An 11,975-nucleotide genomic window follows, 5' to 3' on the forward strand; every position below is an offset into this window, starting at 1 on the left:
TATAGCGCCAAATCACAACAAAAGTCGCCTCAAGGCGCTTTATATTGTACAGTAGATAGCACAATAATAAATACAGAGAAAAACCCAACAATCATATGACCCCCTATGAGCAAGCACTTTGGCGACAGTGGGAAGGAAAAACTCCCTTTTAACAGGAAGAAACCTCCGGCAGAACCAGGCTCAGGGAGGGGCGGCCATCTGCTGCGACCGGTTGGGGTGAAAGAAGGAAAACAGGATGAAAGACATGCTGTGGAAGAGAGACAGAGATTAATAACAGATATGATTCGATGCAGAGAGGTCTATTAACACATAGTGAGTGAGAAAGGTGACTGGAAGGGAAAAACTCAATGCATCATGGGAATCCCCGGCAGCCTACGTCTATTGCAGCATAACTAAGGGAGGATTCAGGGTCACCTGGTCCAGCCCTAACTATATGCTTTAGCAAAAAGGAAAGTTTTAAGCCTAATCTTGAAAGTAGAGATAGTGTCTGTCTCCCGAATCCAAACTGGAAGTTGGTTCCACAGAAGAGGGGCCTGAAAACTGAAGGCTCTGCCTCCCATTCTACTTTTAAATACTCTAGGAACAACAAGTAGGCCTGCAGTGCAAGAGCGAAGTGCTCTAATAGGGTGATATGGTACTACAAGGTCATTAAGATAAGATGGGGCCTGATTATTTAAGACCTTGTATGTGAGGAGCAGGATTTTGAAATCAATTCTGGATTTAACAGGAAGCCAATGAAGGGAAGCCAAAACAGGAGAAATATGCTCTCTCTTTCTAGTCCCTGTCAGTACTCTTGCTGCAGCATTTTGGATTAGCTGAAGGCTTCTCAGCGAGTTTTTAGGACTTCCTGATAATAGTGAATTACAGTAGTCCAGCCTGGAAGTAATAAATGCATGAACTAGTTTTTCAGCATCACTCTGAGACAGGATATTTCTAATTTTAGAGATATTGCGCAAATGGAAGAAAGCAGTCTTACATATTTGTTTAATATGTGCATTGAAGGACATATCCTGGTCAAAAATGACTCCAAGGTTTCTCACAGTGTTACTGGAGGCCAAGGTAATGCCATCCAGAGTAAGAATCTGCTTAGATACCATATTTCTAAGATTTTCAGGGCCGAGTACAATAACCTCAGTTTTATCTGAATTAAGAAGCAGAAAGTTAGCGGCCATCCAGGTCTTTATGTCTTTAAGACATTCCTGCAGTTTAACTAATTGGTGTGTGTTACCTGGCTTCATGGATAGATAGAGCTGCGTGTCATCTGCATAGCAGTGAAAATTTATGCTATGTCTTCTAATGATGTTGCCTAGGGGAAGCATGTATAATGTAAATAGAATTGGTCCTAGCACTGAACCCTGTGGAACACCATAATTGACCTTAGTGTCTGAAGAGGACTCTCCATTTACATGTACAAACTGGAGTCTATTAGATAGATATGATACAAACCACTGCAGTGCAGTACCTGTAATACCTACAGCATGTTCTAATCGCTCTAATAGGATATTATGGTCAACAGTATCGAACGCAGCACTGAGGTCTAGCAGGACAAGCACAGAGATGAGTCCACTGTCAGAGGCCATAAGAAGATCATTTGTAACCTTCACTAAAGCTGTTTCTGTGCTGTGATGAGCTCTGAAACCTGACTGAAACTCTTCAAATAAGCCATTCCTCTGCAGATGATCTGTTAGCTGTTTGACAAGTACTCTTTCAAGGATTTTTGATATGAAAGGAAGGTTGGAGATTGGCCTATAATTAGCTAAGACAGCTGGGTCTAGAGATGGCTTTTTAAGTAAAGGTTTAACTACAGCCAGCTTGAAGGCCTGTGGTACATAGCCGATTATTAGAGATAGGTTGATCATATTTAAGATCGAAGAATTAATTAATGGCAGGACTTCTTTGAGCAGTTTTGTAGGAATGGGGTCTAAAAGACACGTTGATGGTTTGGAGGAATTAATTATTGAAGTTAACTCAGAAAGATCAATTGGAGAAAAAGAGTCTAACTTAACATCGATGGTACTAAAAGTAGCTGTAGATAATATTACATCTGTGGGATGATTATTGGTAATTTTTTCTCTAATGATAAAAATTTTATTTGTGAAGAAGTTCATGAAGTCATTACTAGTTAACGTTAAAGGGATGGTTGGCTCAGTAGAGCTCTGACTTTTTGTCAGCCTGGCTACAGTGCTGAAGAGAAACCTGGGGTTGTTCTTATTTTCTTCAATCAGTGACGAATAGTAAGATGTTCTGGCTTTGCGGAGGGCTTTCTTATAAAGCAGCAAACTATTTCTCCAGGCTAAATGATGATCCTCTAAATTTGTGACACGCCATTTCCTCTCCAGCTTACGAGTTATCTGCTTTAGGCTACGTGTTTGAGAATTATACCACGGAGTCAGGGACTTTGGATTTGAGGCCTTAGTTTTCACAGGAGCTACAGTATCCAGAGTCGTACGTAGTGAGGAGGTAAAATTATTAACAAGATAATCGACCTCTGTTGGAGTAGCGTTCAGATAGCTGCTCTGCTCTATGTTGGTACAGGGCATTGAAGATGATAACAGTGGGTGGATTATATTCTTAAACTTAGTTACAGCACTTTCAGAAAGACATCTACTTTGATAAAGTCTACTCTCCACTGCTGTGTAATCAATTATTGTAAATGTAAATGTTATCAGGAAATGATCAGACAGCAGAGGGTTTTCAGGAAACACTGTTAAATATTCAGTTTCTATGCCATATGTTAAAACAAGATCTAGAGTGTGATTAAAGTGGTGGGTGGGTTCTTTTACATTTTGAGAGAAGCCAATTGAGTCTAGTAACAGATTAAATGCGATGTTGAGGCTGTCATTTTTAGCATCTACATGGATGTTAAAATCACCCACAATAATTATTTTATCTGAGCTGAGCACTAAATCAGATAAAAAGTCTGAGAAATCAGAGAGAAACTCTGTGTAAGGCCCAGGTGGACGATAGATGATAACAAGTAAGACTGGTTTCTGAGTTTTACAGCTGGGGTGGACGAGGCTAAGCATCAGGCTTTCAAATGAATTAAAAGTCTGTCTTGGTCTTTCGTTAATTAATAGGCTGGTGTGAAAAATTGCTGCCACACCGCCCCCTCGGCCTGTGCTTCGGGATTTCTGGTAGTTAGAATGACTCGGGGGTGTTGATTCATTTAAACTAACATACTCATCCTGCTGCAACCAGGTTTCTGTAAGGCAGAGTAAATCGATTTGTTGATCAATTATTAAGTCATGTACTAACAGAGACTTGGAGGAGAGAGACCTAATATTTAATAATCCACATTTCACTGTTTTACTCTTTGGTTCAGATGTGGATACTGTATTGTTCTTTCTTTGTGATTTTTTATGTTTAAGTTGTTTATTGCTGGTTTTTAGTTTGTTTTTTGTCTTTTTGGGAGCTGACACAGTCTCAATGGAGATGGGTTTTTGGGGGGGTAGCAGGAGGAGAGAAGCTGCAGAGAGGCGTGTAAGACTGCAACTCTGCTTCCTGGTCCCAACTCTGGATAGTCATATTTTGGGGGGTTTAATGAATTTGTCCATATTTCTAGAAATGAGAGCTGCTCCATCCAAAGTGGGATGGATGCCGTCTCTCCTAACAAGACCAGGTTTCCTCCAGAAGGTTTGCCAATTATCTATGAAGCCCACATCGTTTCTGGGACACCACTCAGACAGCCAGCAATTTAAGGAGAACATGCGGCTAAACATGTCACTCCTGGTCTGATTGGGGAGGGGACCAGAGAAAACTACAGAGTCCGACATTGTTTTTGCAAAGTTACACACCGATTCAATATTGATTTTAGTGACCTCCGATTGGCGTAACCGGGTGTCATTACTGCCGACGTGAATTATGATCTTACTGTATTTACGTTTACCCTTAGCCAGCAGTTTTAAATTTCCTTCAATGTCGCCTGCTCTGGCCCCTGGAAGACAATTGACTATGGTTGCCGGTGTCTCTAGCTTCACATGTCTGAGAACAGAATCACCAATTACCAGAGTTTGACCCCCGGCGGGTGTGTCGCCGAGTGGGGAAAAACGGTTAGACACATGAACAGGTTGGTGGTGTACCTGGGGCTTCAAAATCAATTCCCATCCTTACAGAAACCTCTGAATCGCAGCTAAAACTCATATAAACCATTTCTACAACCACAGCAAAAACAACAAACAATTAATTAGTCAAAAGAGCAGTTATGTAATTTTGCAAAATGTCAACACAAACAGCAAAGCCACAAACTCAGCAAATGGCACATTGTGTAAAAGCAGAGATCTCACAGATTCCTAAAGTACAAGTTCAGTTTTGGGTGGCTGCATCACCGATGACTAATCCTCGCGCTCTTCTGGACAAACTTGCCCCGGACACCAAGTTGTTAATCTCCTGGCGATCCCTGGAATCAGTTCACCGATGGATCGTACCAGTGACCCTGCATCTCAGCATCTGGCATCACGGCATCTGTCCCCTCGCCTTCGCAGAGGGGGACTGGATCACCAGAATCTCCGTCCTCTGGGTCGATCACCCCAGCCAGCTAGCAAGACTGTGTTTGCTAGATTGGCTCTGGTTAATGCTAGGGTGCTAGCAAACAAGACCTTTATTTTGAATGACTTCTTCACCGGTCGTCGCTTGGATTTTCTTCTGGTGACAGAGACTTGGCTAAACTTGGGTGAGTTGAGCCCACTTTCTGAACTTATCCCTCCAGACTGTAACTATCTCAACTCGCCTCGGACTACCGGCCGGGGTGGAAGGTTTTTTTTTATAAAAAACTGTTTCAACTGTCAGTAGCTAACAGCTGATGCTTATGCTCGCTTTGAACTGCAGTTGTTTGAAATTCAGCTGTCCACTCTGGTGCTGTGTGCACTGGTGTACCGACCACCGAAGTACAATTAGAATTTTATCAAGTACTTCTCTGAATTCTAGGCAGGAATTATGCCAAGGTATGGCAGTGTTTTAATTGTAGGGGATTTTAATATCCACATTTGCTGCTTAAACACACCGCTGACTAGTGACTTCTTAAACCTTATAGACTCTTTTAATTTTGTTCAGTCAGTTAAAGGCCCAACACCCGAACATGGGCATACCTTGGACCTCGTACTGTCTAGTGGCCTGACTCTCTGTGACACTGAGATCTGCAACATTAATTTCTCTGACCACATGCCTGTAATATTTCCCTTTTTCATGTCAGTCTGTTAGACCTGATGTACCCAAATACCGATCTCGCATGATTACCTCAGATACAGCTGATCGTTTTGTTTGTTCTTATAAAAACTCTAATCATGCCTTACTTTCTAATGAGTCCTCTCAATTGACCACTGATTGCCTACCTTTTCTGTTTAATTCAACCTGCTTGGAAATACTCGATTTCATTGCTCCCATCAATACCAGGTGTCTTAAACCTAAAACCCAGCCTTGGTTGAATAATGCTACCAGGAACTCAGACAGGTGTGTAGAACAGCTGAGCAAAAATGGAAAAAGGACAGACTTCGGGTATCGTTTCATGTACTTACTCGTTAAATTATCAAAAGGCCGTGAGAGCAGAAAAAACAAAGTACTTCTCTAAGATTGTGTCTAATAATTGTCACAAACCTCATATTTTATTCAGCATTATTAACTCTGTTCTTAATCCGCCTACTGCTGCTCCCCATGTGGCATCAAAAGCAAAAACTTATTGAAATTCTTCATTAATAGGACTGTGGATATCAGGTCTCATATTATCCCTCCTGCTACCGACCCATCTGTTCACACACCAGCTTCAGTTGCATTTGACCATTTTGAGACTGTGTCCTTTTCATTACTGAGTGAAGTGGTCAACAACTTGAAACTCACAAGATGTACTTTGGATATTGTTCCATCCAATTTACAGAAAGATGTGTTTGAAACTGTGAGTGCGAGTTTGCTTTCTATTGTCAATAGCAGTCTTCAGTCTGGGTGTGTCCTTGCTGACTTCAAACATGCTGTGGTGGAACCTATTCTGAAAAAGCCAAACCTGGATCCAGCAGTTTTATCCAACTACAGACCAATTTCTTTCTAAAGTCCTGGGGAAAGTTGTCTTCTGTCAGCTTTCTAGATAAAATGGCATTGGTGAAGTATTCCAGTCTGGTTTCAAAGTGCACCACAGCACTAAAACTGCTCTTTTAAAAGTTTTTAATGACCTTTTAACTTTTACTGACTGGGGAAAATTTGCCATGTTAATGCTATTAGACCTCAGTGCTGCCTTTGATATCGTAGATCAGGGGTCACCAACTCCAGGCCTTGGGGCCGGTGTCCTGCAATGTTTTAGATCTCACCCTGGGTCAACACACCTGAATCCAATGATTAGTTCAGCAGGCCTCTGGAGAACTTCAAGACATGTTGTGGAGGTAATTTATACATTTAATTCAGCTGTGTTGGATCAAGGACACATCTAAAACCTGCAGGACACCGGCCCTCCAGGCCTGGAGTTGGTGACCCCTGCTGTAGATCATAGGATTGGAATGGTTTAAATCCTACCTGTCCAACCAAAGCTTTTCTGTTAGACTGGGGGATACATCATGCCTCACTTTCTTGTGGGGTCCCCCAGGGGTCCATTCTTGATCCAGTTCTCTTTTCTATTTACATGCTCCCCATGGGTTAAATTTATAAAAAAACAAAAAAAACAAACATGGCATCTCATTCCACGGACAGGCACAAGCTTAAATCTCTGATCTTCTACAGCCCTATGTCCCTAGCAGGTCCCTGAGATCATCTGATCAGGGCTTAAATGCTATAAAACACACTAAGATGAGAACTAATGGTCATACAGCTTTTGCCACTGTGGCCCCAAGACTGTGGAACTGTCTCCCTAAACCTTAAGAACTGTGGACTCAGAAGTTGTTTTTTAAAAACAACTCAAAACTTGCCTTTTTAAAACTGCTTTTGGTTATTTTTTTGCCTGTTTTATATTGTCTGTTGAACTTTTTTATGACTTGCTATCTTATGTGCAGCACTTTGTATTTCTATTGCACTTTTCTAGACAGAATCACAATGTTATTGTTATTATTATTATTGTTGTTGTTATTATTATTATTAAGTTTCTTCATGCACCTACCAAAATTCACTGAACCAGTCACAAAAGAGGGCAACAAATATACTTATAATAATATTAGTATACTACTGATATTATGATAGTATACTAATAATATAAGTCCTTAATATATTTCGGGTTTGATAAACATTAATATGGAATCAGATTTATGCGTGCCATTTTTCTGTGTTTCGGCCAATAGTTGTTGTAGCTCATTTCACAGCTGATTTATTTAACCTTTTCTTTGCTGTGTGGGGAGACGTTGATGCGGAGTTTAAAACGGTCTTGGATTTGCAGTGGATGACCTTTCAGCTTTGTCGAATAAATCCATGGTACTGCTACATTTTGCTGCAATAATTTTCTTAGCATGTTTTTCGAATAATTTTGTTCGACATCCTTCTTGTGAAATCCAAAAGAAACTCCTGCTATCAGCTTCTATTTCTCTATCTTTTGTATATAAACACGCATGCTCAGCACGGTGTGCCAAGTAGAAAATTATCTCATTGGGGCGAATTAGGGACGCATTCGCAGCATGTGGAAGAACCCCCTCCCCCCCACATACAATGAATCATTTGCAGAGAGCTTAATATTTCCATGGCAAGCTATACCTATACTCAGTGGTTACAATAAAGCCATTTTAACCATGGGCCATTTTCCAATCACCTGACCTGGTCCTGAGGATCATTGGTTTAAAATCAAAAACTTCAAATACCTGCACGCCCCACCTAACTCACCCTTGTTTCAAATGCATTTACGTGGGTTACATTTACATTTCCAAAAAGATTAAGATGTTAGCTTACAACCCTACCTCATCCCTTTCTATTCCGTGCTCCTCCGCCACAAGCTCATGCAGGACTTGAGAGTGCTGCTGGTGGTAATGCTCCTGGGCTTTGAGGTTTAGCTCCAGCTGAAGCCTGTCATGTGCTTCAGAAAGCAGTTCCCTCAGTTTTTTATTCTCCTTTTCAATCTGCTCTTGGATTGTCCTCTTCCGGTCCAGTGCTGCCTGCCGCCTCGTCTCATCTTCTATTTTCCTGCGTTTCTTCTGTTGTTGGCATCTCTCATACTCTTGTTTCTGGTCATCAATTCTTCCTGCAGGGAAATGAATGACTCTTATAGTTAATGAAGTTTGCTTTAAATTAGTAAAACAATAAAGATTTATTTGAACTTGTAAACTGGTCTCTACCACAAGCTGCACTCTGCTGTGTTCTATTCAGTTGAATTCAATTCTTTTTTTTTTATATAACACAAAATAAGTATCACACTAGAAGGTAACCTGTAGGATGGCAGGCTGAACGAGACACATGCCCTTTTGTTCACATGTAAAATACATGTAAAAGGAGGGACTGTTAGGGTTGAACATTTTTCTTTTTTCTATTAAATAAAGCTCTTTTAATTATGTTATTTATACACAATGCAGTTGTGCTCATAAATAATTTGGCGCTCCATGTTTTGAGAGTAAAGAGCTTCATTCAGCATTATTGTCTGGATTTGAAATATTAAAGAGTGGACGTTGAGTGCAGAGGGGTATTTTGCAACACGCTTACACACACTGATAGCGTTTATAATAAGTCTCTGTGTCAGAGAGTCCAGACAAGATATCCTGAACCAGACCTAAAATAAGCAGAAGAACAATGAATAAAAACATTAGATAATCAAGGCTATGCAGGGTGTTTTTGTGTCCATGTCTCTCTGAGTCCAGGAAAAAGAGCAGATAGGAGGTCGAGGAAGTAAGCGGACGTGGACAGAATGAGGAGGATTCGGAGCAAACTGCCACGTTTGTGTTGGGAGAAGACAGCAATAACAATCTTTGTTATTGTCTCACTATACAAGCTGTAAGTTTCAAGGTTATCTTTGATAATAATAATAATAATAATAATAATAATAATAATGTATACTTTATTGATCCCCATGGGGAAATGTGAGGCAGACTATTATATCACGCAAAGGTCCAGCGCTGTAAACTTGTAATTTCATTTGTTCATTTTTTAGGGAATTATCTGATTCTTGTGTCAAGTTTTGGTGCTTAACGTTATATTATTATTATATTCATGTAAAAACTGTTCAGACATTTGTTTAGGCAAAATGACTGGTTAGGTTTAGGTGATAAAACCTAAATAGTCGTATTAACAAATCTTCAGCCTTTCCTCTTAAATTTCAAATGACTCTCTCCAAAATGTGCAAACACACAACCAGGCACTTATTACTTATACATACCAAAGTTTGCACAGCAGTCAGCAATGACATTCAGTCTTCCATTGACCAGTTCAATTTTTTCACCGTCATCGCTTTCTCTTAAGGTGTACGGAGCACTGTGACCTGCACACCTGAGGTCCCACTCTGGGTGATCTCCATATCTAAAACGGAGGCCCTCAGAATTGAAAGGAGGTATTGGATGTAAGTACTTTCCTGTGCTATGGCCATGCACTGTACGAACACCCTGTAAACAGAGAAGGGTGGGCATATAGATGAGTATATCATCACAATGGTAAAATCATTTTATATACTGTTTTCTAACTTACCCCTCTACCCACACTAGAGTAGTGAAAGGCATAGGGAGTCTTATTATGTATTGTAAAGGAGCTCCCCATGGTCCAGGCTCTGTAAGAAAACAAACCAAATATACTTATTATTCTTAAATTAATATTTATTTATGAAGTGGTTCTGTATCACTGCTCCTCAGAAAACAAACTGAGTTAACAGAAAACCTGTTTGTCTGTTCAGCAGTTGTCATGAGTAGCCAACACTGGAGCTGTGTGAAAAATAAAATCTTATCTGGAACTTGGGAACAGATATGTTTACTCAGCTTATGGTTCAGCAGCAAACTCTGGGATCAGCTGGCAAGCTTAAAACTCACTCTGTGGGAATCAGTGGATTAGCCCTCTAAGGAGAAACCGGAGTCATGTGGCTGAAACACAGTCAAACCTTACTGCACACTGGGTTTCTGGCAAGAATAAAATGTTATAGTTTTCTTTCTCATAATTCTGATACTGCCTGACCCTGATACTTCTGTATGTGTACAGCATTGTTCCATGGTGTGATCTGTGGCTCAGCAGCAAGGGAGGGGTGGTGCAGTGGGTTCAGGGGCGGCGAGGAGCAGACAGCTGCACAAGGATCAGCTGTGACAAGGAAACATTGTGAGCTAGAGAACAATGTCAGCCTTGTTGGCTGATATTGTTTTGATGGCTGACCAGTTTTGATGGCTGACCTGGTTTGATAAGCTCTGGGACGGTATTTTAACAACACTGGATTTAAATATTGGCTACTCATAGATTAATTGATCTCAATTTAAATTCAATTCAATTGTATTTATAGATATATTTGAATGTTTATTGAGTGCAAATTACAACAACAACTGCCCCAAGGTGCTTTATATTGTAAGACCCTAAAATCATACAGGTGAGTAGTTACTGCTCCCTGTATGTCTCCTTCTCATTCACACATATATTCTGTCTTGATTTTGTTGACTTTTTATTCCTCTTCTCTTCGGAGCATACTCAGACACTCTGCTACCTGCACCTTAAACATCACATCTGTAGAGCTCTTTCTCAGCATGAAGCCATACTGCTGCTCACTGATCCTCACCTCCCTTCTTAACCTAGCTTCAACAACTCAACAAAGCACCTTTAAAAAAGTGCACTTAAGGATGGTACAAAGAAAAAGGAAACTTGATTCCAAGAGGAACAGCACCAGGAATCAAAAGTATCAGGGGTGGACAGACATGGGAACAAGACAGAAAGAGGAGACGAGATAAAACATGAAGTGAACATGAAGATGATACATGTGTGACTAAAAATAAAGCGCAGAATAGGACACGTAGGATGAAACACAAAGAGAGGAACATGGGAACGGGTCAGTGCAAGCTGGCTCCCCCCAGTCTGCATGCCAAATATGCCCCCCCATAAATCAGTCCATTTACACGACTAAGACATGGAGAGCAAGGTAGCGAGACACACACACACACACAGAGGGTTAGGGAGTGAGACAGAGGGTGATGGAGACGCAAACAGAGATGTGTTTATAGGCATCAATATGGAAAACATCAGCAAGGACAATAAAACTAAAAAGGAAGACAACGATTTATTAGACTCATATTCTAAATTATCACAAGAGCCAAAATCAATGAGATTTACTTACAAGAGTCTCAACACTGAACTTGAAGAGTTGGGTCCCTGCAGACAGACAAATCTTTTTGATATGATGGGTGCTACTAAAAACAGACTGAAGAGGAATGAGGGAGGGCTGGAAACAGGGAGGCCACTCCAGGGTCCACTCACACATTTTTTTTGTAAATCACGTGATTTACAAAAAGCTGAGCAGCAGAGGGAGGGTATAACAATGTGTGAGTGGACCCTGGAGTGACCTCCCTTCCTCTCCCTCTGCTACTCAGCTTTTTGTAAGTCATGTGATTTACAAAAAGCTGAGCAGCAGTGCATGCTCAAGCTACAAGCACCACAGGAAGCAAGAAGGAAAGAGGCCTCTATCCAGTGTCCATGGCAAACAGTGAATCAATAAATCAATGCATTTATAAGCACATTTAAAAACAACACAGGTTAACCAAAGTGCTGTACATAGTAAAAAAGTAAAAAGTAGAACAAACACTCACAAAGAATAAAACAGAAACTCAGTCAGAATTAAAAGCTAAAGAGTAAAGATGAGTTTTCAAATGGGTTTTAAAAATGTGAGTGTTGGAGAGATCCTAATCTGAAGAGGCAGACTGTTGCAAAGTTTGGGCGCAGCAGTCACAAAGGCATGGTCTCCTCTGTTTCAGCCTGTTTATAGGGACAATCAGAAGCAACATCTGCTGACTTCAGCTGACCTGAGAGTTCAATTTGGAGTATTTTAGTTAAAAGATCAGAGAGATTTGATTTTTCCTCAACATAGAGTCTAATGGGAGCATGTAAGGGAAAAGAGTACTGGGCCCAAGATAGAT

The 11,975-nt window shown here is 40.6% G+C and overlaps 1 protein-coding gene across 1 annotated transcript in view; it reads right to left on the reverse strand.

Moving 5' to 3' along the window:
- Positions 1-11,258, reverse strand: part of LOC102076239 (uncharacterized) — a 42,465-nt gene extending 31,207 nt beyond the window's left edge. The window contains exons 1-4 of the mRNA XM_025904484.1: positions 11,180-11,258; positions 9,565-9,643; positions 9,260-9,482; positions 7,854-8,134 (exon numbers count right to left, since the gene is read on the reverse strand). Coding sequence (XP_025760269.1) covers positions 7,854-8,134; positions 9,260-9,482; positions 9,565-9,633 — 573 coding nt within the window. The 5' untranslated portion in view covers positions 9,634-9,643; positions 11,180-11,258. The remainder of the gene's footprint in view (positions 1-7,853; positions 8,135-9,259; positions 9,483-9,564; positions 9,644-11,179) is intronic.
- Positions 11,259-11,975: the final 717 nt, after the last annotated feature.

Source organism: Oreochromis niloticus, unplaced genomic scaffold, assembly GCF_001858045.2.
Source record: "Oreochromis niloticus isolate F11D_XX unplaced genomic scaffold, O_niloticus_UMD_NMBU tig00001906_pilon, whole genome shotgun sequence".
Taxonomy (NCBI): domain Eukaryota; kingdom Metazoa; phylum Chordata; class Actinopteri; order Cichliformes; family Cichlidae; genus Oreochromis; species Oreochromis niloticus.